Below are 27,952 nucleotides of genomic sequence, written 5' to 3' on the forward strand. Positions count from 1 at the left end.
ACTCTGCTGTCCTGACATCAGTGGGAAGTTCATTCCACCACTGTGGGGCCAGAACAGAAAAAAGTCGTGACAGTGTCGATCGACCAGAAGGACCGTTGAGTGGGGAGGGAGTCAGTCGCCCCGAGGTGGCAGACCGGAGTGGTCTGCCATCAAAGCCGCTAAAAAGAGCACCTACAGGTGGCTGCACATTGTAACTGGTCCCTGTAACACACTGACGGACCACACAGCCTGACCCTCTTACAGACTGACCCTCTTACAGAGGGCTAGCCTCCTACTCTTATGTAAAAACATCAAAAAAGCATAAACATTCTAGCCTGGTATCCAGCCTGCTTCGCTACGTTCGGCGGACTTTTTTCTCTCTCTTCGCTTCTCAGTCTGGAATGCCTCCTATCTCCAAGGGAGGCGGGACATGGCATAAGGTTGGAATCGAACCGTGGCTTCTGATTGGTCTGTGGTGCGGGGCGGGACAAAAAAAACAGTGTGATCGTTGTGATTCGTCATTCGTTTGAACAACATCCAATCAGCAACGACGTTGCCTAGCGTAACATATGTAGTTCCAGTGTAGTTCTGCAAAACGAGTCAATGGGGTGCATCCCAGACTGAGAAGCGAAGAGAGAGAAAAAAGTCCGCCGAACGTAGCGAAGCAGGCTGGATCCCAGCGCGCGCGCGCACACACACACACACACACACACACACACACACACACACACACACACACACACACACACACACACACACACACACACACACACACAGTCCCTATTGTCGTTTTTGTGTTTGTATTTGTTTTGTTGGTTTTGTTTGGTTTCTTCCATCTTCATTGTTACAGTATTTGTATTCTTGTTTTTCCTGTTGTGACAGTGTGTGATTTTGGAAATGTATGTACAGTATTATATATATTTTTTTTCTCTTTTTGTCATTTAAGACTTCTCACCAACATAAAACAATAAAAAAACAAACCTCAAAAAGCAGCAGATATCAAATGTTTATAAAACGTATGGCAGTGGTATTGCGCGGTATCTACATTGATACAATATGTTATGACTGTAGATGTATGCCCATAGATTTCATAGTCCGTATTAACCCATTAAGGCCTGAGGCCGATTCGTCAAAAGTCTTCTAAATCCTAACAGTTGTTTTTAGCGGTGCCAACCGCTCTAAGCTTGACTTTGTCCGTATGTCCGTCCGTCCGTCCGTCCGTCCGTATGAGCCTGACGGCAAAGAAGAAACACATACAAACACACGCACACACACACACACACACACACACACACACACACGGCCTTGGACATTGCCTATGCCATCTCTCCTCTCTTTGGCCACACGTGCCACTGCTTATCAAAGAGGGGTCCAGGGACCCCCAATGATGTTATGTCCGTCCGCCCGTTTATAGCACGGGATTTCAAACAGCTATAACTCCAGTTCGCAGCATGCCACCAAGTCCTAATTTGATATGTGGACTTGGACCACCATCAGCGGTTCTCAAACTTTTTCATGTCAAGGACCCCCAAAAATGACATGTATTTGGCCGCGGACCCCCATCTCAAAATATTTTGTTCCAGGGACCCCCAGCAGCACAGATTTGAGTTACAAATGTTCGCTTTAAGAATATAGATATATTCAAAGATTTGCACAAATGTTAACGATTTTTCAAAAAAATTGCAAATCTACAAGCTCATAGCGCGGCTCCGATTGCCGCGCTATGAGCTTGTAGGTCTGCTATTTTTGATTAGCCAAAGAAATCTTAAAATGACACAGATTCGTCCTCCGGTCTCAATGGGTTAAGGTTAGTGGTGCTCAGGGATCGGTTGAGTGCATAATTGGTAATGCATCAAGCTGTGTGTGTGTGTGTGTGTGCGTGTGTGTGTATGTGTGTGTGTGTGTGAGATCTCTGAAGTGGAGAGCAGTATAATCTACTTTTACTGACCCTGTTATTATCAGGTATACATTAGTGTTTCGTGTGTGTGTGTGTGTGTGTGTGTGTGTGTGTGTGTGTGTGTGTGTGTGTGTGTGTGTGTGTGTGTGTGTGTGTGTGTGTGTGTGTGTGTGTGTGTGTGTGTGTGTGTGTGTGTTATCTGTGCTGAAGTGGAGAGCAGTAATAGCCTACATATTACTGACCCTGTTATTAGCGTGTATACATTAGCTTTTCAAGTGTGTGTGTGTGTGTGTGTATGTGTGCTTGCATAATGGCTCTGAAGTGGCGAGCAAGCTTGTTATAGTGTAGTTATTACTGACCCTGTTATTAGCAGATATCAGTGGTGTAAAGTAACTAAGTACATTTACTCAAGTACTGTACTTGAGTACACTTTTGAAGTAGTTTTACTTTACTGAGAGAAAACAAGCAGCCAGGTCTAGGAAAACCAGCCCAAAAGAAGCGACTATGGGCCACATGAGTACTTTAACATATACATCAGCTGTGAGATAAGAGGTTTATCAACCCCCCCCCCTTCCCTCCCCCTCCCCTGCAGGAGGACGCGCGTGCCGACGTGGTGGACAGCGTGGTCCGGGACATCCAGAACACCCAGTGTCTGCTGAACGTGGAGTTCACGGTGTCCTCGTGCGCGCACATCACGCTGCAGTTCAACGACACCAAGGACGACGTGGGCCTGGGCCTGGTGAAGGAGGGCATGGTGATGGTGGACGTCCGCAAGGAGAAGTACCTGCAGAAGATGGTAAGGGTGGGGGCGCCGTCGTGGGGGGGGGGGGGGGGGGGGGTGTAAGTAGGCCTGTCACTATGAGACTATTACATAATCGCCTATATGATAGCAATATCTTCGTCATAATCGTTGAATGTTGAGAAATGTTTTCAAACGTTTAAAAAAAAAAATGGAAATAGTCACAATGTGATGCATTTTGAACAAGTACATTGTCTATTTCCACTATTCATGTTAATTATTTAAGTATAAAGTGATTCAATTATGTAAATTATTTGTCATATCTGACCTGTGCACCTTTTACGAAGCCTAACAGAACAGATATATATATTTTTTTACTCGTAATGTTCCAATGTTCAACAGCGGAAAGCCGGAAACGCAATTAAATTGTTAATCGCAATTATTTGAGCAACAATCAATCGTCAAATAAAATGTCATAATCGTGACAGACCTAGTCTTACGTAAGTAGCCACGGGAACAGAGGCTTCGTTTCAGGAAAAAAAGCTATAGAGCATAGCAGTGGCGGCCATTTTGTCTACCGCCTCTGGTTCCACAGATGGAAAGCCCATGGAGATTTTCCGAAAATATTGGAACCAAGCCATCCAGGCTCCTGGTGAATCATGGACATAAAACATTTGATTCTGTGTCAAACAAATATTTGAACAATATTTGAAAAAAGGCAAAGTTCCAACTTGTATCTTTGCCTTTCACCAGGTTGAAAGTGGCGAATGGATACTGATGACATGTTTTGTCACAACATGATGTAGATGGACATGCACGTGTTTAGATGCACTCCTTATCACCGCCCATTGTAGCACTGAGACAAAATCAAATTGAACCGAATTTGAAGTTAACCCTTTAAGACCGGGAACGCATCTGTGTCATGTTAGATCTCTTTGGCTATTCAAAAATAGCAGATATACAAGCTATGCAAGCTTGTAGATCTGCTATTTTTGTGAAATCTTGAAAATCTTTGCAAATCTTTGAATATATATTTTTAAAGCGAATATTTGTAAAATATTTTGTTCCAGGGACCCCCAGAAACAAAGATTTCATATACTAATGTTCACTTTAGAAAATATATATTCAAAGTTTTGAACACACGTAAAAAAAAAAAGCAGATACAGAGGCGTTCCCGATTGAATGGGTTAAATATGAAACGCTAGAGCGGTGTGCTATTGCCATCCCCCCGGGGTCACCAAATGACGCCTTGGGGGGAAACGAGCGTTTTCCCTGAGCCCTTGTGGCCCGTGGGGTTCGGGCCGATGTTGCGTGAGGCAGCTCGATGTACGAGTGCAAGTACTCAGGGTGGACCCTGTGACCAAGAGGCCAATGAGCTGGTGGGAGGAGGGGTGACAGGTTACCCTGTGATCTTGTTTGGGATGTCGCGCGTGAGGCGATCGATCGTCAGTCGCGATCATTCACCCGCGTAATGGTGATGAGCCTCATTGTGGAGATCGTAGTTTAATCGGGCCGTCATTATCTCCGTTAATTCGTGAGACGGTTATGGTTTGTCATCAAGCCCATCATAATTGCGGACGGCGTTATCATGTGATCGTTAGCATGTCGGTCATTATGCGGTGACAAGCGCACCACTCCATTCAGCCACATAGAGGAGTGTGTGTGTGTGTGTGTGTGTGTGTGTGTGTGTGTGTGTGTGATTGTGTGTGTTACTATACTTGTGAGGGACAAACGTTATAGTAGAATTTGAGAAACTAATCATTGTGAGAATTTTCCTGGTTCCTGGAGAGTTTGGTTGTTTTAATGGTTTAAGGTGATTTTTTTTTTAGGTTTAGGGGTTAGGGCTGAAGTTATGCCTGATTTATACTTGGCCACGCCTGTGTCACGCACCAACAAAAAAAAAGGGGATCTTCAAGCTCCACAACGCGTCATACTTTGATGCGTTGTGATGCTTGTAGATTTTTTAGGTGCACGACAATGGCACGCAAGACGCAGTAACTCAGGCTTTAGGTCGATGTCCTCACTAGTATAGTAATACATACAAACCGTGTGTGTGTGTGTGTGAGAGAGAGAGAGAAAAAGCGGATTTGTCATCGTTGCGGTCACTGCAACATTTGTTCCATTGACCCTTGAGGCTTGCAATGGAACTAGAATAAATACACAGCGTTATATATTTACGTGACACATTCATATAACGCAGCAGCAGAGCACATTTTGTTTACGTTTCAAGGCCCATATCGTCTCTGTCGGGCTTGAAACCTCATATGTCCAAAACTGTTACTTTTCAGGATTCAAATTCTACACAGGATTCATCTCAGGATTCGGATCTACAAGCTAACGCTAATGCTAGCGCCGCGTTTCAAGCTTGTGGATCTGCTACTTCTGATGCTTTTGTGCGTGACGCTGTAGTGCGATCAAGCTAGGGCTTTAATTGACGAAGAAAACTAACGTTTAGAATAAGGAGATGAGAGGTTTCTGCCCCGACAGCAGCCATATATAGTGTTTCGGGGGGGTAAACCTTCTGCTAAAGGCCCGTAATTACCCACGTCGCCACCGCTACAGACAGCAGCCCTCATCTTCATGTCACCGCTCACTGTGGCTGTCATTTAGGGGGCGTTTCTCTTCCACGTATGGACGCAATCATTCAGCTAAACACCCGTGTTCAAACGACAGGCGACTCCGTGCCAAAGAACATAGCGTCGCTGTCGGGCAGTGGTGGAAAAAGTACTGTCATTTTTTACTTAACCCATTAAGACCTGAGGCCGCTTCTAAACATTTTCTAAATCCTAACAGTTTTTTGGAAAAGAATATACAAAAAATAATTTTCACAATTTTTCAAAAATAGCAGATCTACAAGCTCATAGCGCGGCACTCGGTGCCGCGCTATGAGCTTGTATATCTGCTATTTTTGAATAGCCAAAGAAATCTAAAGTGACACAGATGCGTTCCAGGTCTAAATGGGTTAAGTAAAAGTATCAATACTGCAATACTCTGTTACAAGTGAAAGTCCTGAAATCAAAATGTACTTAAAGTACCAAAAGTAAAAGTACGTGTCATGCAGAATATCCCATTAAAATGTTTCAAATGTATAAAAATCGCATCGCGACGCATTGTGAGCTTGTACATCGGCTATTTTCAAATGGCTGAAATGATTAATGTATGTTTAATAATAATAATCAAAATCTACAAAGTAACTAATAACTAAAGTTTTCAAATAAATGCAGTGGAGTAAAAGTACAATATTTGTATCCAAGATTTTGTGGAGTAGAAGTAAAAGTATTGGAAATTGGAAATACTCAAGTAAAGTACAAGTACCTCAACATCGTTCTTAAGTGCAGCACTTAAGTAAATGTACTTAGTTACTTTCCAGCACTGCTGTCGCGCAGAAAACGTCTTATCTCCAGAGAGAGAGAGAGAGCAGCAGATCCACATGCTCGAAACACTTCGACAATAACGACCAAATAAAGGCATGCCAGGTTGAAAGTGGTTCAAGTGGCATAATAATCATATTAATTTAATTTGAGCAGAAATTCAATTGTTTGTACATATATTTTTCTTAAGGCTTGTTTTTTTTAACATTTATTTATTCATTAGTTTATGTTTTCCCATTTTCCGAATGCCCCCTCTGGCAGACGCACACACACACCTCTGCAATTTTTTTCCGAGGGCGGCCATTTTGTTATTATCCCCGGCGTTGACATTATAAAGCGCACCTCGTTTGTTTCCCTCTCATTATGCTAATTTGCCCGGCGGTATCAAAGCCACTCTGTAACGCGGAAGATAAAGAAAAATGTGTGGATATTTATTTCCGCGACAATTACTGCTCTCAGCGCAGTACAACCCTCAAACATTACTCTCACAGTCTCGTACTTAACAAATTGATGCACACAAAGGAATGGAGAATATGTGTGCCTAGTGCCCACAGGAATGGAATTGTTGATGAATAGTTGAGCGTGTACAAGCGTGCGCACACATTTATGTACAAGTCTCACACACGCATTATCGTCAATGTCGGGTGGAAACCCTGTATGTCCAAAACGTACTTTTTCAGGAAATGGGGGAGAACCTGTGTTCCAATGGATCCAATGTAGCCGTTATTTAGTCACAAGCTCGTATAACACGTTTCATCAAACCCACAGACACACTTGAACACTTTCAACCTGGCCTATTTTTGGGGGCAGGTCATATAGGCGAACATTTTCAATTGTGAGCTTGTAGATCGTCCATTTTCACTGCCATATAACGAAAAGGTGAAATATGGAGATACAAGGTTTCAGCCGCGACATCGACGAAATACAGTGAATACAGGCCCCAAGTGTGCACAACACATTTACATACAAGCCTCACACACACACACATACAAACAAACATTAGCTTGCTTATTCACTCTCTCGTAAATAAGCACACGCGTGCACACACTAACGGAATAGCCAATAAAAAGGCTTCCTTATACTGCCAAAGGCAGTCAATAAGGCAACGTGCATCGTTGCGTCTCTGGCTCCAGAGAGTATTTTGACCTCTGACCCGCAGCCAGTAGTCAGGACTATAAAGCAGCCCTGGCTAATGGAGCCTATAGCGGCGGAGCACTGATTAAAACCCACCGTCCACCAGAGGCTAATAGGCTTACGGTACCGAGATGGTCAGGATGGGTTGAAGCTGCTATTCGATTATATATATATATAACTGGCACTGGCCTTGTGTCTGTCTCCCTTCTGGACAAAAACAGCGCTGGCTTAACCCATTAAGACCGGGAACGCATCTGTGTAACCACTTCAATCATTATTTAATACTTTGGCTATTCAAAAATAGCAGATATACAAGCTCATAGTGCCGCGCTATGAGCTGGTAGATCTGGGAAAAAAAAAAAAAATCATGTGCGCAAATCATTAAATATATATTTTTTTAAAGCAAACATTTTTAACTTTAAAATATTTGCTTCGTGGGGGTCCCTGGAACTAAATATTTTGAGATGGGGGTCCGCGGCCAAATACATATAATTTTGGGGGTCCTTGACTTGAAAAAGTTTGAGAACCACTGATATAGAAACATAGGTTTTTCAAAAAACTGTTGGATTTAGAAGACATTTGTAGAATCCCCAGAAGCAAAGATTTGAGTTACAAATGTTCGCTTTAAAAATATATATATATTCAAAGATTTGCACAAATTTTCACGATTTTTCAAAAATAGCAGATCTACAAGCTCATAGCTATGAGCTTTATCTATCATTATTGAATAGCCAAAGAAATCTAAAAAATGACACAGATGCATTCACGGTCTTAATGGCTTAATCAAAACACAGATAGTTTGATCTGGAGACAGCTTTAATACACGGCGCCCATTGCCAGCGCACTTGAAACGTCTATTAAAAGTAAAGCTCTCCAGCACTTGCCACGGTGATAATTCCAACTCATCGAATCTCGTTCCAAAGGCCCCCGAAACCCTTCGCCAAGCTGCATGCTGTCTTTTTTCTTTTCCTCCTGCCTGATAATAATTACAAGCACAAAGCCCACGCCATTTTTATGGCTGTTGTCCAAAGCCAGAGTCGTAAAAACGGGAGAGGCATTGGATTGCACAGTTTGACTGCTGCCGCTGCGGGCAGTGCGCAGGGTTTTGTGTATTTAGGCAAGCATTAACTTGTGTTTGTTATGGCTGAATTATAATCGTCTCACAGTTTCACAAAGAATGTATTCAATAAAGAGGGACAATGGGGGCTGTTTACAACCCTGTCGACCAGAGAAAGTCTTCAGAGAGACAGACAAACGGGAATGAATCTGAAATGTTCTCCCCCAGGGTGATGAGTATTGTTTTGCAAAGGGCAACATTCTATTCAAAGATGCTTTTTAACTGCATACAAGTGTCTTTGTTCAGAGTGCAAATCCCAAGTGTTTGTTGAGTCTGATCTTTAAGAACGACTGTCCACACTGTTATTATATACCGTGCGATGGTGTCGATGTTATCCTGCATTTCACTGTCAACTAGGAACCTGGCAAAGCGATTTCTCTCCTCAGGCCTAGAAATGACAACCGTGTTGTCCCCATTGATCTAACCTCTAAATGAATGTTGTATTTCATCTGAGCAATGCGCGCTGCTGCCCAAGCCTGCATGCGTGCGTATTTGGCTCAAAACGAAGTCGGACACTATAGCTGCCAGGTGCTTGAATCATGAGCTCTAACCTCTGATTGCCTTTCAACAAAACCATATTTGATCACCAACATGTAGCGCCAACATGTTACTAATTATAGAGAAAATGTGAAATTATTGCAATCGGTTGCTTATAGTCTCTCTCTCTCTCTCTCTCTCTCTCTCTCTCTCTCTCTCTCTCTCTCTCTCTCTCTCTCTCTCTCTCTCTCTCCCCCTCCCTCCCTCCCTCTCACACGCACAGTGGCAGCGTTGCCATGTCTGCTTATTATAAGCGACTTTGGGCTTGTTTTTCTATGAAGTCTTTCTATGAAGACGTGTTGTGCAAATGTGTGAAACTTACCGATGTGTGTTCACTTGTTTCGCTGAGATAGAAGGGGGAGACTCTTAGGCAACTGAGTATGTGAATATTGTTATTATTAATATAATAATATTGGTTTGTCAAGAGATATCAATGTGTTTTGGACATTGGAGACGGTCACATAATTAGACAGAGGCTACAGTGGTTATGAGGCCATGCCTGCAGTTGGACATGTCTCCTTTCAATGTGAGTTTTCCTGGTCCTGTGCCTAATTCAAACTCACCGCTACAGCGATCCCGCTGTTTTATACGTTTTTGTCATGAAGTTTATACATAGGATCTCAGTTACCATTCTAAGTTACACATTCACGGTACCATAGCCTATATTATTATGTTTCTGCCTGTAGCCTAAACCAAATGAAACTATAGCCAACATGTGAGGGTTTGAGTGGGATTGAAATGTTAATAGATATTTAAAAGACAATGGTACACCCCACTGTGCCCTGCTGTGCGGGGGAGAAGGTGTCGGATCGTCTGGAGCTCAGAGGGGAGAGAGTGGCCAATGGAATAGCAGGGGGAAAAAAACTGTCATTTTGATCTGAAGTCAGACTGAGTGGTAGTTGGTCTTACTGCAGTCATGCGAGTGTTAAAAGATGACACAGAATTGGCTTTTTTGATTGCCATGGGTAGGCAGTGTTGGGAAAAGTACTCCGATGTTTTTACTCAAGTAAAAGTATCAATACTGCAATGTAGAAATACTCTTTTACAAGTAAAAGTCCGGAATTCAAAATGCACTTGAGTAAAAGTACAAAGGTATTGGTATCAAACTGTACTTAAATTACCAAATTAGGAGCTTGTAGATCAGCTATTTTCAAATAGCCAAAGCATATAGGGCTGAAGTGGTAAATGTATGTTTTGTAATAATAATCGAAATCTACAAAGTAACCTAGTAACTGAAGTTTTCAAATAATTGCAGCGGAGTATATAGTTCGATATTTGCCTCTGAAGTGGAGTAGAAGTAAAAAAGTACTGAAAATTGGAAATACCTCAAATCTTCACTTGAGTACAGTACTTGAGTAAACGTACTCAGTTACTTTACACCCCTGAGGGGTAGGTAGGGGCGTTCCATAGCCGCAGTACAACATCTAGACACTCTCTTGAACTCTGCCCCCCACCCACCCACCCACCCACCCATTCTCATCTTCTACTTCTAAAGAGAGGGAATGAGCATTGTGTGTTTTTTTTGATTGCCGCCCGTTTTCCAAAGGCCTCCGGTTCTCCGGGAACACGGCAAAAGCCTCTATCCTGGCCTCGTTCCCTTCTCTTCCACACCCACGGAGAAGGGCTATCAAGCAGCGGTTTGAAAGTGGCCTTTGTCCCCCCCCCCCGCCCTCCCTATCTATTCCATTTATGCTCTATTCATTATTTCCCTTGGGGATTGGGGACACAGACACTACAGGGCTATCTATACCCGTTGCCATTTTAACCCATTTAGACCGGGAAATAGTCTCTGTCATTTTTAGATTTATTTGGCTATTCAAAAACCGCAGATATACAGGCTCATAGCATGGCACCGGGTGCCGCGCTATGAGCTTGTAGATCTGCTATTTTAGAAAAATCGTGAAAATTTGGGCAAAAAATTTTAAAGCGATTTTTTTTTTTTAAACTCAAATCTTTGCTTCTGGGGGATTCTACAAATGCCTTCTAAATCCTAACAGTTTTTTTTTAACGTATGTTGCTATACAGTACATATCAGTGGTTCTCAAGCTTTTTCATGTCAAGGACCCCCAAAATGTACAAAATATATTAGGCCACGGACCCTCATCTGAAAATAGTTTGTTCAAGGGACCCCCAGAAGTAAAGATTTGAGTTAAAAATGTATATATATAGATATATTCAAAGATTTGCAGACATTTTCACGACAAATGAGCTTGTATATCTGCTATTTTTGAATAGCCCAAAGAAATCTAAAGTGACACAGACCGCGTTCCCGGTCTTAAAGGGTTAAAGCATTGCATAACAGATGGGGTGTAATGCATGCTGGCACTCTTCATAGAGCCATATCAGTAGACCCGCTGTGAGTGCGTCGGAAGGTTAAAAGCAGGCTTTAAGCCACTCGGTCCGGGGAACGCGTCCGTGTCATTTTTAGACGTTACTCGTGTTTCAATACTTTGGCTATTCCAAAAATAGCAGATCTACAAGCTCATATAGCGAGCTTGTAGTTCTGCTATTTTTTTAAAACAATCTTGAAAATGTATGTTTTTAAAGCGAATTTTGGGGGTCCTTGACATGAAAACGTTTACCATGTATTCAAAGATGTGCACAAATTTTCACGATTTAAAAAAAAAAAAATAGCTGATCTACAAGCTCATAGCGCGGCACTCGGCGCCGTGCTATGAGCTTGTAGATCTGCTTGTTGATAAGCCAAAGTATAAAAATAATGGCTATAGCAAAAAAAAATAATCTAAAATGACACAGACGCGTTCCCGGATTGAATGGGTTAAGGGTGCTATTGTCCCCCGGAGTGGGACAGAAGAGAGAGAGAGCAAGAGAGAGAGAGGATAATCATGCTTTATTCCGTCCATGGATGCTCGTCTATGAGTACACCATATGGATAGCATGGCCCCCCCCGCCCCCCGCCGCGGCGGCACTATAAAGGGAAGGATGGTTGAGTGTCAACCTGAAAGAGTGCAGGTGAAGAGATGATTGCGTTGTGACGCCAGCTGCTGGCTTTGTGACTGACTGACTGACTGACTGACGGGAAGAGAGAGAGAGAGAGAGAGAGAGGGGGGGGGGGGGGGGGGGGTTTGAAAGGCTAGATGGAGGAGGAGAAGAGAGACGAGCCGGTGACATACGCGGTGCGCCGCTGTTGTCGGGCAGAAACCTTGTATCTCCGCATGGCAACTTCTTTTTTTCTTTTTTTTTTCGTACATGAATGCCCTGCTTTTGTAGCGAGTAGTGAAATTAAGCAGATCTGCAAGCACACAATGCGTTGCGTGTCCAAAACTGTTATATTTCAGGATTCAAATTCAAAAGCATCAAAAGTAGCAGATCTACAAGCTCGAAACGCGTCGCTTCGCGCCGCGTTTCGAGCTTGTAGATCTGCTACTTTGGATGCTTTTGTGTGTAAATATGGAGATAAGAGGTTTCTGCCCGACAACAGCGATATAATAAAAAAAAAATGAACGGTTTTGGAGATACAAGGTCCCCCCCCTCCCCTTCCCCCTACAACGACCACATGATATGAAATAGAATAAATGGATCAGACGCGGTCGTGCTTCTTGCGTTCCAACACTTCCACAGCCCTCCTGGGGGACCTGGGGTGACGCTTTATCGCTATGGATACCGTTCAATCCATATGTCACCCAACGCCCCGGCGTCACTGCCGGGGGGGGGGGGGGGGGGGGGGTGGGGGGGGGGGTGGGGGGGCGCCCCGGCGATTGATTACTTCCGTCCCGCACAGCTGCTGCTGTGAATGGAACGGGATTGATACGAACTGTGTTTTCAAATGATGTCCCGTTTCAGCCCTTAAAGCTAACTCTGATCGTTTAGGGCAGGTGTTTTCAACAGGGGAGGGGGGAGAGGGGGGTGTCGGGACCCCTAGGGGGGGTCCTCAGAGTAACTACAGGGGGCGGGGGGGCACATATGTTTGTGTGATAGGAGTTTTTTTTTTCCTTTCATTTACCACTTCAACCCTATAGGCTAGCATCCTATTCTATGGGGAACTTTAGCCGAACATAGCAGATCTGTGGCTCACAACGCCTCGCAGTGAGCTTGTAGATCTGCTGTTCTCTGCGAAGAGGTTTGCTGTAGAAGGGGGAAAAAATAGCAGACCGTGTACAGAGTAAGTCGGTTTAAATGTCGGAAAATGCACTTTTACAGAAAAGATGGCGTGTAAAATAAACGTTTTTATTGTATTTGCACAACACTGATGACCGTGCTGTCAAACAAGTCTACGAAGCTATCTATAGAATATAGGAAAAAGTTTTGCAACACAATTTTACACAACATGTAGTGAGGGGGTCCCTGCTTCATCTCTCTCTCAGCTAAGGGGTCCGTGGCCTGAAAAACTTTGAAGACTTTGAAACTGTTTTTTTGGGAGACCTTTTTTTGCACATTATGTGAACGCTCCAAAAGGACTCGGACCCCTTTTCAACAGCAGTTCGGTTCACTTCTAGTCCCCGGTTTGCTTTAACAGCGTGAACTCAAAGCGCTCCAGGTTCACTTTGCCTTTTCGCCCTCTAGGCTGTGGATATGCTACAAAATGCAATAAAGCAGGTTACAAAAAAGGTTTAGAAAATGGTTTCTTTCATCCAATATTTGATTGGACTGAACTAATATATGTAAATTAGGAAGTACGGAAAAGTACACTTTTTTCTGCTTGTATATCCGAATATCTGTCTGGGATGTCGTGAGTTGATGATGCAATCTGTCCGGAACTCCTGTCAGTATGATATAGTACATACATGGGCAACTGGCGGCCCAGGGGCCACATGCGGCCCCCACCTTCACTTAACGCGGCCCGCAGGTTAATATCGGAACACTGATATATTATTGATTATTGATTTCAGCTGTTACAATTCCAAACATGCAAACATGACCCGCTTTAATTACTTCAGTCTATATTAGTAGCTTAATGACTAGTATCAAAATTCTATTGTCTTTTTATGTCCCATGTATTTCTATTTAAGTTTATAAAATGTGCATAACCATAACTAAATGCATTTGAAATTAAATAATGTTATCAGGATTCCAATAAAAAACTAGCAAAACAAAAATCGGGATTCCAATTCAAAAATAGAAAAAATAGCAGACCTACAAGCTCAAAACGCTACGTACCGCGGCGCGTTTTGAGCTTGTAGATCGGATAGATAGAATGGAGATTAGATGGATAATAAAGCATAGCATTAGCACTTTATCCCTTAAGGAGGAAGTGACCCAAAAATTAAAATCACGAGACTGGGTCACTTTAGACTAAGTCCATATTCATACTGTGTACTTGGTGCTGGCGTAATGCATCCATGCATAATGCACACCGACATGTGCGAGCAGGACACACATGGAAGCAGATTGAATGTCACAGCGCGAGACCTAATCCATTACACATCTGGTGTTCTGTATGTCGTCTCTGTCGGAGGTGGAAAACCTCATATGTCCAAGACTGTTGACTTTTCAGGATTCACATTTAAAAATGGTAAAAGAGGCAGATCCACAAGCTCGAAAACGGGTCGCTTCGCGCGTGGGAAAAAAGTACTCACATGTTTGACTTAAGTAAAAGCATCAATTCCACAATGTAGGAATACTCCGTTACAAGTAAAAGTCTCATGTTAAGAATGTACTTGAGTAAACGCATTGTGACGCATTGTGAGCTTGCAGATCGGCTATTTTCAAATGGCCGAAAGGTGTATAGGGACTGAAGTGGTTAATGCATGTTTTGTAATAATGAAAATCCACAAAGTAACTAGTGACTAAAGTTTTCAAATAATTGTAGTGAAGTAAAAAAAAAAAGTATTGAATTGGAAATACTCAAGTAAAGTAAAAAATACCTCAAAATTGTACTTAATTACAGTACTCGAGTACATGTACTTAGTTACTTTCCACCGCTGCGCTGTAGTATGATCAAGTAGGGCGTTAATTTACGGGAAAAAAACACGAAAAGTTAGAATATGGAGATAGGAGGTTTCCCCCGACAGCTAAGATATGATCTTTTGGCCGTGCGGCACATGTGTCGCTTACAGTTATGTGGCTTGAATAATATAGTGGGATTATTTTTCCCTGTGAGTGATACTATAGTGTTGTCATTGTGGAAGGCATTTGAAAAAAAAAAAAACGAATAGGCTTTGTTGTGCATTTAGGGCAATATGGAAGGATAAGTGAACTCGGCGCACGCATGCGGCGCGTAATCTCTCCGCCGCGTAATCTCTCGGCGAAGGCCCATTTGGTGCCGGCACGCCATGGAAGGTGTTGGGTACGATCTCTTAACCCATTGAGACCTGAAGCCGATTCTACATGTCTCCTAAATCTCAACAGTTTTCTGAAAAACCTATGTTTCTATATCAGTGGTGTTCAGTCTTTTTCATGTCAAGGACCCCCAAAATGATATGTATTTGGCCGCGGACCCCCATCAAAATATTGTGTTCCAGGGACCCCCCAGAAGCAAAGATTTGAGTTAAAAATGTTCGCTTTAAAAATATATATATTCAGAAGATTTGCACACATTTTCACGATTTTTCAAAAATAGCAGATCTACAAGCTCGTAGCGCGGCACTCGGTGCCGCGCTATGAGCTTGTATATCTGCTATTTTTGAATAGCCCAAAGTGTAAAATAATGCTTTCTTAGCTCAAATCTAAAAATGACACAGTTCCAGGTCTCAATGGGTTAATGATACTGTCGGAGATTTAAAAAAAAAAGAAAAATTCTAGTTCTCCGTGGTGGGGTGTGTGGAGAGCAGATGGCGTTATTGCATTTCACAGCCTCCTCCGATGCTGTGAGCTGAGGACAATTGAAACGCTCTCCTTTTTAGTGCTTCCGCTGCCATTTGGAGATGCATAATTGTCTCCTTTAAATTTACCCTTTACTCCTCTGCTGTGCTCTCCGAGTGGTTTCCATTACACACGCACATGCGCAAATGCCATTTTTCCTGTCCTATTTTTGCCATTTTTTTTTGGTCAAACTCTAAAGCTTGAGTTCTAAGTGAAACGCCGGTGTCATGCGCTGAGAATGGCTGATCTACAAGCTCACAACGTGTCGGGGCTGCGACGCGTTGTGAGCTTGTAGATCAGCTATTTTCGACGTGTGATGCCGGCGCGACACTTAAGTATAAATCGGCTAAGTGCGGTTTTGAGGTACTTTTACTTTACTGGAGTATTTCGTCATACTTTAACTTTTAATCCACTACATTTCAGATTCAAATATTGTACTTTTACTCCACTACAATTATTAGAAAACTTTAGTTACAAGTTACTTTGGATTATTATTACAAAACATACATTAACCACTTCAGCCCTTTATATACTTTGGCTATTTGAAAATAGCCGACCTACAAGCTCCCCAGTTCCTTTCCCCTCCATCAGGCGCCCCGGCTGTCATGGGGGAGGCGGCATAGTGACCAGGATTACTACATGTTTTTGTGAGGGCATTACCTACCCTAGGAGACACGGGGAGAACATGCAAACTCCACACAGAGTGGGCCCTTTCGCCAACCCCACCTAGGGTATGGGCGCTGATGACGCGGAGGAGAAGACACGCCCCCAGCAGCCACCGTGCCCCTTAGATCTGCTACTCTCAAAAGACTTTTATGCATTGTACACATTTGAAACCTGTGAAATGGGACATTCTGCATAATGAGTACTTTTTACTTTTGGTACTTTAAGTATATTTTTACTTTTACTCAACAATATTTTGATTTCTGGACACTTTATAACAAAGTATTTCTACATTGCAGTATTGATCTTTCATTATCTTTCATTTAAGTAAGAAATGTGAGTACTTTAACCGTCACCGCTCACAAGTATAGCAATATAAGCACACACACACACACACACACACACACACACACACACACACACACACACACACACACACACACACACACCCACACCCCCACACACACACACACACACACACACACACACACAGACAGAGCGGTGTCTTTAGATTAGAAACGGGAGCTTGACTGTTGGTACCTGGGGGCCATCGATTTGTCTGAGGCGAGAGAATGATGGGATGTTTTGGGTGGCAGGCAGGCAGGTGGCCAGGAGGGCCATCAGATGATGGCTTCACACAGAGAGAGAGGAGAGAGAGAGAGAGAGAGAGGGGAGCCAAACAGTCAGGAGATGCTGCATCCAATATAGGAGGGCGTTTGGTGTGTTTTTTATTTCCACATTATATTATACATATATACTGCACGTTAACCCATTCAATCCGGGAACGCATATCTGTGTCATTTTAAGATTTCTCCGGCTATTCAAAAATAGCAGATCTACAAGCTCATAGCGCGGCACCGAGTGCCGCGCTATGAGCTTGTAGTTCTGCTATTTTTGAAAAAATCGTGAAAATGTGTGCAAATCTTTGAATATATATATTTTTGAAGCGAACATTTGTAACTCAAATCTTTGCGTCCTGAGGTCCCTGGAAGAAAATATTTTACATTAATGTTCGCATACATTAATGTATCTATTAAAAAATATATATATATTCAAAGATTTGCAAAAATGTTTATTCAAAAAATAGCAGATATACAAGCTCATAGCGCGGCACCGAGTGCCGCGCTATGAGCTTGTATATCTGCGATTTTTTAATAGCCAAAGAAATCTAAAATGACACAGATGCGTGAATGGGTTAGTGCAGACGTGAAGCTCGCCTGACTGGATATAAGCCAAAAGTGTTTTGACATCAAGGGACATTATTATTATGTACGTTATGCATATACTCTCTTCTCTCTGCTGGTCTTTTCCTCCCCGGCTTGTATGTCTCCTCTGCTGGTCTCTGTATGTGAGTCGCAAGCTTGGCAGGCCAGACTGCTTGCCCTCCCCCCGAGAGCACACACACACACACACACACACACACACACACACACACACACACACACACACACACACACACACACACACACACACACACACACACGCGCAAAGTCAAACTTCCAGTGCTCATTTAAACACACGCTGACCAGCTCCCGTTGCCCCAGAGACTGTAGAGAGCCTGTGTGATGGGATGGGAGTGGACTAGACTCGGTGGGTAAACATGCCATCTTTGTACAGTGGCCCTGGCACACTGCAGTTCACCCACTGTGGCACATGGCCACCCCTCTCTCTCTCTCTCTCTCTCTCTCTCTCTCTCTCTCTCTCTCTCTGCTTCCATCAGTAGTGTAAAGTAACTAAGTACATGTACTCAAGTACTGTACTTAAGCACAATTATGAGGTATTTGTACTCTTAGTATTTCCAATTTCCAATACTTTTACTTCTACTCCACTGCGGGCAGTCTCATTATTGCCGATCTACACACTCACAACGTGTGTGAGCTTGTAGATCGGCTATTTCCGGCGAAGAGATTTGGCTCAGAGGGGAGAAATAAACAGCGGACCGAGCACAGAGACCCCAGTCAATTAAGTATAAGTTTACTAAGCGTAGTGGGTTCAAGTGGTTAAATTGCATTGTCACATCAGGCCTGGCACTTACCCCTGTGCCAAGCTGTGATTACGCTTCATGGACCCTGGAGTCCCCTAGCAGAGTGACAGCGGTCTTAATGATACAGTACAAATATCACTTTCTCACCCCCCCCCCCTTGAGACCCACCCCGGCTATCCAATTGACAGGCTCATTCAGAACACTACTTGATATTCGCCGGCGCAAATGCCTTTTGAAATAAGTCACCATTGTTGAAGGCTAGCCCCGGCAAAAAAAGAAGGGAGCTATGTCCCTGTTGTTAGAAGCAATCTCTTTTGTGCTCTGATGCCTTTTACTAGAGTGTCCTGTCAGCGGGCCGACATCTTGACAGATTTCAACCGGGGGGGTGTGGGGGGGAGAGGGGGGGGTTTCAACCTAGTGGTGAGCCACCGAGCGCTAACGGCTGATTTATATTTGGTTGCGCACTGTTGTCTCGCATTGAAAAATTACGGATCTACAAGCTTGCTGTGACGTATTATGTGAGCTCGTAGATCCACTATTTTGTCGGGGTGTGAGACACGATGAGCATCCATGTACTGTATAAGTCGAGATTCACCGTCTCGCATGGCCGCTTCGGCTAACGGACACCAGCGCTAGCCCCCCCCCCCCAGTTCATTAGCGCTACAAGCTAATAATCCCCAGTTTGCTAATTACAAGTCAATTACAAACACGGAAGTCCGTTTCACAAGGCTAATTATTATCAATCACCCAACCCCGGCCATGGCTTGCTTGAACCTCCTGTATTGACCCGGTCTTAAAAGGATTTCCGATATTTGGTCTCCTTTTGGGACACATAATAGATACAGTGTTGACAAGCCTCTAACTACAGTTTTGGGGCAAAAAATAATAATCTCCTGAAAATGTTGTTGTTTTTTCCCCCCTGTTATTGTTTGTCTACTCACTTGGATTCAACACGATTGTCATTTTTTTCTCCTGCGGTTGAATGGCCTTAGTGTATTGTATAGTCTGCTGTATTTTTGAAGAATAGCTTCTAAGGAGTGACTAATGGAAACGGGTTTTTCATTTGTCAACGTAAGAGCTTTCAAACTGACAATAACAACAGTGAATGTTCCCAAGCCATAAGAACAACTTAAGATGAACCAAAAAAACAAAACAAAAGTCTAGACTTGTATTCCGTTTGTGATCAATTAGTCATAACCCCGCAAATATGACAAATGTTTCCCCCCAGATTAGGGGTACATCTCAAACATCCTTTCGCTGCAACAGTGTTAATTGTTAATGCTGTGCTGTGGTATGCATGTGAGCCGGTACAGGCAGGCAAGCACTGTCACAAACATTGTAAACTCACATTGAAGCACCATGGTAAATAATGGTATTTTTTTGTTTACATAAGACCTGTGTCCTTTATAATGTCCTTGGGGGTGGAACAGTGATATAACGCTGTGTGCGCATGCATGCATACTGTCGTGTGTGTGTGTCTGTGTGTGTGTGTGTGTGTGTGTGTGTGTGTGTGTGTGTGTGGTGTGTGTGTGTGTGTGTGTGTGTGTGTGTGTATATATATATACTGAGCTAGTGGAAGCTGGTCCTGTCATGACATGTTCATATCAACACACTCCCATCGTCCCCGGCAGTCGTGGGGGGGTGGGGTGGTCATGCAACAAGGTGCAGTCCCAGCATTCCTTGTACCTTTCCACTGCCATAGTGCATGTCATGCTGTGCTATGGCAGTGGTTCTCAACCTGGGGGTCAACCTGGGCCTGGGGGTCCCCACATGATTTTTTTTTTTTTGGTCCACAGAATGACAGTGAAGTGATAATTTAAGGAATTTCGAGACCTTTTTAATACCTCAAAGAAAGAAAAGAAAAAATACCTTTAGTGCATCAAGAGTCAGCCACAAACTATACTTTAAAAACTGGTCAAACATTGGCCAAATTGTCAAATAATATAAGAAAGAGGCAACATTTTTGAAAATAGACGATCTAGAAGCTCACAACGCCTCGCGTCGCGAGGCGTTGTGAGCTTCTAGATCGGATATTTTCACAATATTCATATGTGGAACTGAGTCAAACTAAATGTAATGCTAAATGTACAACTCCTACAATTCCAAGTGCTTGTCAGGGTGGGGGGTCCCAAGTTCAAATATGTTTTTTTTTTTGGCGGGTCGCAGCCTAAAAAGCTTGAGAACCACTGTGCTATGATACGGGAACGCTGGAGAAGCGGCAGTCACACACGTTGAGCCTCGTGCAGACATGCCCAGACAGGCACAATGTTGTATGTTGAGGTCCGATTTTGCATCATTTTAGTCAACTCGGACCCCAGCTTGTGTATGTGTGTATGCTATCTATACATCGGGACCACAAATTAGGCTTTAGGTCTGTGATTGTCAACCCTGTTAATCTCGAAGTTTGATGTGTATTAGACCACGGACCCCCACTTGGTACCATTTTATTTATTTAATCTACACCGCAAAATCCTCAGTGTTTGTTAACCCATGAAGACCTGAAGCCGATTCTGCAAATTCCTTCTAAATCAGTTGTTGCCAAACCTCTTTGTGCCAAAGACCCCCAAATTGATATGTATATTTGGCCACGGACCCCCCCCCCCCCCCCCCTCCCTCAAAGAAGAGACGATTTGTGTTAACAAATTCAACAGTATTCAAACACTTTCAAAATGTCTTTAAAAATGTTCAAAAACAGCAGATGTACAATCTCGCAGCGCAGCACGCCACACTAGGTGAGAGCTTGTAGATCTGTTATTTTTGAGAGCCACTGTTCTAAACCACTGTTCTGTGAATAACATATATATATATATATATATATATATATATATATATATATATATATATATATATATATATATATATATATATATATACACACGTATATATACACAGATGTTTTCCCAGTTTTAATGGGTTAATTTAACTCAGAGTGTACAAATGGAACCAAATGGACCCATACACGCACTACACATCCCCAAAACACTGTCAAAACATGCCTCAGACAGACACAAAGATGGAAGGAGGTATAGGGCATACCTTGTGAGTCATGGCAGAGATTTGTGCTCAGGTTTGATACCTGTATTCATGAAGCTGGCTTTCTCTGCAAGAACTTGTGCTCCGTTTCTGGAATACCAAAATAAAGACGGTGGATAATTCAACCAGTGTGCCAGCATTCGGGCGCTTTTATTTGATTAAAGAAACGTTTGGTCTATGTGACCGAAACATTGCTTAAATAAAAGTGTTCCTATTGTGCAAGTGCAGCGGGTCATCTTATTCTATTATCAGAATATACTAATTTAACAGAACTCAATTCAAATTTCTTGCTGTAGCCGAAGGGCTGCTAGGTTATTTTCACAGGGTCTAGAAAGATGCTGAAGAAAGTGATAATGTTGGTTCGAGAGAATCTACAGAAAGTCTTGACATCTCGTCCTTCATAGTCTTAACACACAGCATCGTTGTTTTATGAGTGACAGTAACTAAGTAACATTTGAGTACTGTACTTAAGTACATCTTTTGATTATCTGTACTTAAGATGAGTATTTGTATTTTTGAATATTTATGACTTTCACTCAACTACATTTCAAAGACAAATATTCTACCTTTTGAAACCACTACATTTAATGAAAGGTAAAGTACAGTACTGCCCTAAGCTCTATTTCAAATGATCATAGTGAAAATAGCAGATCTACAAGCTCACAATGCGTTGTGATGCAATGCGTTGTGAGGTTGTAGTTCTGCTATTGTCATTATTCTATTGATGCTGCTGATAAACAGCTGGCAGAGATGCTCGTAGGCCTGCGTCCTGCGTCGCTGACGCACCATATTGCGAAAGGACGCATTCATGACACCGTCGTTGCGTCCATGGGACGCACTAGAGTTGTCACCAACAACAGAGAAAAATATAACAATAATTTGCGGTAAAATTAGTAGTGCACGATAAGTATCGGCCCGATAATTATCGGTCTGATATCAGGAATTATGACGTCATCCCGATAAAACCACATTAATAATAGCTCCGATAATATATAATATTTGTCAGCTGTGATCTGAATAATAACTGATCATCATACATACAGGTCTACTACTAATCTTTGTTGCTGTTGTCATCTTAAATTGACCAGCCAAAGTAAAATCCCCGATTTTAGAGTGTTCTCCAACTTGCTTGGAGATCAGAGTGATGTGGTGGATTAATGTTGCCAATCAGCTGTGTAACATTAGCAGGTTAACGATGGCTCGTTGAGCCTATGCATTTGACCCTGATTTGACCACAAAGGCAATCAAAAGCACTAATTAATGGCAGCTGTAAGTAACCGGTTGTCTATCGTCTGTGTCTTGTGTATGTTTAATAGGCAACTGGATGTTTTCTGTAGCCTAGAGATATCATATCAATTAATTCCCTGAAGAGGGTAGACCCTCTCCCTCATGCTAAACTTAAAGTGACTTATAAGGTTCCACTTCTCCTCAAAGACAACTTTATTTTCCTTTCTCAATGACAAGCCTAATATTATTATTGCATGTTGGCTATGTGCAATAACTGCAAGCCAATGTTCATAGGCATTGTCAGTATTTGTCTTCATTATTTCTTGAATTCCTATTTCTTTATTTGCCAATAATTCCACTGTAAGTGTTTTCAGTCTTTTATTGCTACACAATAAATAGTAAAAATAAATTCTACATTCATAAATAATACAAAATAATAATAATGATTAAAAGGTTCTATGATTAAATGTATTCTATTGGTCAAAGGTATGTTAAATCCACCTGTTGCCCACTACTAGTATTTCTTACCATAAGGTGTGCTAATACTAAAGATTCATATAGATTTGAAAAAATATATTTATGATTTTTTAATATATGTATATATATCGGTATCGGTCTTGAAAAGCAGGAACGGGTCGCACTGATCTAGATCTGCTAGTTTCACAATAGGCTATGTATCTGTGGAACTGAATCAAACTAAATTAAGTGCCTCAACTCCTAATTCCTCAGGGTGAGGGGTCCCCAGTTAAAATATGATTATTTTGGGGGGTCGCTGTCTGAAAAGGTTGAGATCCACTGCATCAGGACATAATGTACACAGTCACACACGCATAGAAGATATGGAGATTGGAGATCAAAGAAAACGATAGGGGGGGGGCGGGCGTGTAATTGGGGACCCATAAAATGTTTCTGGGACCCATTTGAATGACAACCTGTGGGTCCCGGGACCCATTACATTGAAAACCTAGCAACATCACTGAGCTGGAAATACTCATAGCTGTTGTAATCTTACCTTTCAAAAAGCATCTCGTGGCCATTCTAATCATAAATAGCTTCTATACCTCATAGCTACTATAACTAAAGTACAAGATTATTAACCTCTTAAACCAGTGGTTTTCAACCTTTTTCATATCAAGGCCCATTATTTATTCGGCATTTAAGCCACGGACCACCATTTGATGAGATTTAGACACTCAGACTCAAGACATAGAATATTTTGTAATCGTTTGATAAGATTCTGTCAAAATAACAATTCTTCTACATTCTCTAATTGTGTATTTCTTGTAAATTAAGTAATGCCTGATTTTTAACAATAATCTAACTCTTGAGAGAGTAAAATGAAACCAAATGGACCCTTACGGGTCCATTTGGTTTCATTTTACACTCTCAAGAGTTAAAAATCTATAAGGGTCCATGTGGTTACCAACTCTCCATCATTTAGCTGGGGACCACCTGGAAACTCCTCAAGGACCACTGGTGGTTCCCGGACCACTGGTTGAGAACCACTGTCTTAAACCATAAAAACGTTGTTGACTGTGGCCCCCCGGGGGGTCTCTACTTGGTCCCCTCATTTCTTCCCCCCTGCACACCAAATCTCTTCACCGAAATGAGCCGATCCACACGCTCACTTTGGTCTATGTGTGTTTCATCTCCTAGCAACGTGAGCTTTTTGGATACAACCGTCTATAAATACGAGCGCTTCTTGCAGATGATGTGGCCCATGGGAAGTGCAGTTTTGTTACCTTTTTTCTGATCAAAGAGCCAATTAGCTTATTGGTTCCAGTGGTGCAGTTTCGTTGTGTGCTGTGTGTTGTTGGAGAGCTTCCTGGTTGAAGTGTGTCTGCTTTGTAGCGGGAGCGGCTCACACTGATGAAGCCTCTAGGGAGGTGTAGCTCCATTTATCACCGTGTAATTGTGCTGCCGGGGTACAGATGAGGTGCCTCCTGGGATATGTAGTTTGCTGCCACCATGCTGTTATTGGCGCTGGTGGTGCTTGGCTGAGGCTGTGGTGCCTTGTGGGGATGCGGCGCAGGGTTCTCTCTTTCTCCCGCACTTTGACAGTTTTTCCCCAGCACGAGGCCTCATGGGAAGTGGAGTTCCTTGTAGCCGCGTCGCTCGTAGCTCACAGACCAAGGGGCCAGCTTCCTGCTTTGAAATTGAGTCGATATAGGAAGAGAGTTCAAGTGACAGTTCATATGAATGGCCTGTAGTTTTGCTGTTTTATCCCTGCCTGTGTCAGAAAGAATTTATCATAATGCAAGCGGATGGGTTTTTGACGAACTTTAGACTTGATTTTCTTACCTTAATACACAATTTATGCACAACTTAATAAACATTGTCATAAATACTTTATGCTTCCAGTCGCTAGTTTAAAGTCTCCGTTCAATCATCATGATATGCGTTTTGGTAAATCATGGTCCCATTTATTTTAAAATTGACGATAAAGTAGGGTATGCTCTAGGAGGGGCGGGATGATTTGATTGACAAGCTACACAGCCAATAGCATTCATTCCCCGCCCCGCTCTTGATTGACAAGCTACTCAACCAATAATGGTCTGGTTGCATTGCGCAGGATATGACGCGATATTGAAAGATGGCGGATTAGAAATTTCTGAACAATCGGCTTCATTTACGGTCTGTAGAAACCAATGCCGTAGCTTAGTCCATTCTTTTTTACAGTGCAGACGCAAGATACTAGAAATGTATTTGTTTGGAGACGTTTGCTAAATTACCTAAGCTCCAACACATGCAGCCACGCGCACACACACACACACACACACACACACGTTTGTGAGGACATAACAAGTTTCGGACGGTCATTTTATACATGCCATGTTACAACATTTTGCCATTGTTAACCCCAACCTTCAAGTGAGAGTTTAATTGTGTGCCGGTGTCTTGTACCCAAAATAGCTCACCTACAAAGCTCAAAACCGCATTGTGAGCTTGTAGATCAGCTATTTTGTGTGGGTAACAGCATCTTACAACTACCTTAAGTAGAAATCGAGCCTAAATCAAAAAATATTATAACCACAAAACCCTTTTTCTTGTGAGGACCAGGTCTATTTCTGAAATTCTGCTATACTTGTGCAGTGACATTTGTCCTCACGAGTGTAGTATATCCAAGACGTGTGAAGGCATTCTGATAAAGTTATTCACCGACGTCACCATTTCATGGCCTTCAGCGTGTTCTGGAACATCAGTCCACTGGGTGACATCTTACCACCTTCCTCTACTACCCTCTTCCTCGCCTGTCATGACCCATCACAGCCACACACGGCCACACACACACACACACACACACACACACACACACACACACACACACACACACACACACACACACACACACACACACACACACACACACACACACACACACCACACTCCCTTTGTGCTTCACGCTATATGAAAGCATGACTGCCTTTCGCTGATGGTTCAATACCTCATTTAAAGAGTTGGAGCATTTTAATGGATATTTTCTGCTTCTTTTATTGACCGCCCACACACGCACGCACGTGTGTGTGTGCGCGCACACACACACACACACACACACACACACACACACACACACACACACACACACACACACACACGCACGGCTGCCTCCCCTGCTGTCCCTTTGACACGTCCTAGCTGACATGCACCACTCCACACACCCACACACACACACCCCCACACACACACACACACACACACACACACACATACACACACACACACACACACACACACACACACACACACACACACACACACACCTACACACCCCTACACACCTACACACCTACACACCTACACACACACACACACACACACACACACACACACACACACACCTACACACACCTACACACACACACACACACACACACACACACGTCCTCGGCAGTGTGACCTTGTGCTTCAAGGTCGCATTGAAGCACCACTCAAAAAAGTGCACGTGTTGTGCGTGCACTTTCTGCATCTTACCACGGTAGATATAATGGTGTTTTTGTTTACATAAGGACGTGTGTCCTTCATAATGCCCTTGGGATAGAAAAACAGGGAAAATGTTGGCAATTGTTTTGGAGTGCATGTGTAGACATGTATGCACTGTGTGTGTGTGTGTGTGTGTGTGTGTGTGTGTGTGTGTGTGTGTGTGTGTGTGTGTGTGTGTGTGTGTGTGTGTGTGTGTGTGTGTGTGTGTGTGTGTGTGTGTGTGTGTGTGAGAGTGTGTGTGCTCAGCCTGATCTCACAGAACACGGTGAAATAGCATGGATTGACAATGCCATAAATAGACGACTAGAAAAGCCGTGCATAGGAGCCGCGAATACCACGGTTAAAAGACATGGGTTGCAACCCGGATGCAGAGCAGTCCCCACAACGTGATTTACGATTCTGTGCCTATCAGTACATAACTCGGACGGCGCCGAGTAGCACGCCGCGCCGACATGGTCCAAAACGTAAGTCAATGGAGGGAATTCACGGCTACCAATGCACAGCTTTTCGGGTCATGCAACAGGGTGCAATCCCAGCATCCCAAGTTTATTTGTATAGTATATGTTATGCACAAAAGGACATTCAAAGTGCCTCAAATAAGCCATTGTGTAAGACACACCAAGGTTATTGAAATGCAGAATAGGATTAAACAAGAGAAATGAAAAATGCAGGCAAAATTAGTTCAGGGTGTATTTTAGTTTTTTTTGTTCCCTCATTTTTCACATTAGCATATTTGTCAGGAGTGTGGGGTACGGTAAAGATAAAGTTTATTTATGAAGCGCCTTTCAAAACAACTGTTACAAAGGGTTGTACCAAGGATAAAAACATAAACAATACAAACTAAGTTAAAAAAAGAAATTCAGTTCAAAACAATACATGGGCTTAGCACAAACAACACAGAAGGTGAAACGTCTTTACAAGGTTATGTGCTATAGCGAAACGGGTGCGTTTTTAGCAGCTTTTTAATGGAATCAATGGACTCTACATTGTTTAATGTCAGTTGAAGGCCATTCCAGAGAGTGGGGGCTATGAGTGCGATGGCTCAATCGGCCTTCGTTTTTGTTTTTGGGACAGTAAGAAAGGCCTCGGTAAGAAGTCATTTTGAGGTGTTAACACATTCATTGCCAGGTATTAATTAATTAATCAATGTCAATGTGTTGATTGGAAGAAACATGTTTGGACCACTTTCTGAACTTGATTCAAAATGTGTCAAAAATGACTCCCGGGTTTTTTGGAAACTTCAGTAACAGTAGCTGCTAGAGGGGACCAATACACTGCTATACGTTCCCACTCTTACTTACTCCTATTTGATGAGGACGAAGCAAATCATCTACAACCACCATTTTCTCAAGCCTATACTAATGAGCATCGAGTGGTCTAGTGCAGTGGTTTACCAAACTTTTTAGCTCGAGACCTAATAAGGCAACCCTGCACATACACCGCAGCAGCCCGGCAACAGCCATGTGGCGCTAGTGGTGGGGTGGAGGTGGGAAAGAGAAAGAGGGGGGGGGTTTAGGGTAGTAGAGAG

At 42.8% G+C, this 27,952-nt stretch overlaps 1 protein-coding gene across 1 annotated transcript in view; it reads left to right on the forward strand.

Annotated features, from left to right (window-relative positions):
• Positions 1–27,952, forward strand: part of snd1 (staphylococcal nuclease and tudor domain containing 1) — a 390,687-nt gene that overhangs the window by 348,470 nt on the left and 14,265 nt on the right. The window contains exon 22 of the mRNA XM_084049382.1: positions 2,469–2,672. Coding sequence (XP_083905508.1) covers positions 2,469–2,672 — 204 coding nt within the window. The remainder of the gene's footprint in view (positions 1–2,468; positions 2,673–27,952) is intronic.

Source organism: Gymnoscopelus microlampas (assembly GCF_963454915.1).
Source record: "Gymnoscopelus microlampas genome assembly, chromosome: 23".
Classification (NCBI taxonomy): domain Eukaryota; kingdom Metazoa; phylum Chordata; class Actinopteri; order Myctophiformes; family Myctophidae; genus Gymnoscopelus; species Gymnoscopelus microlampas.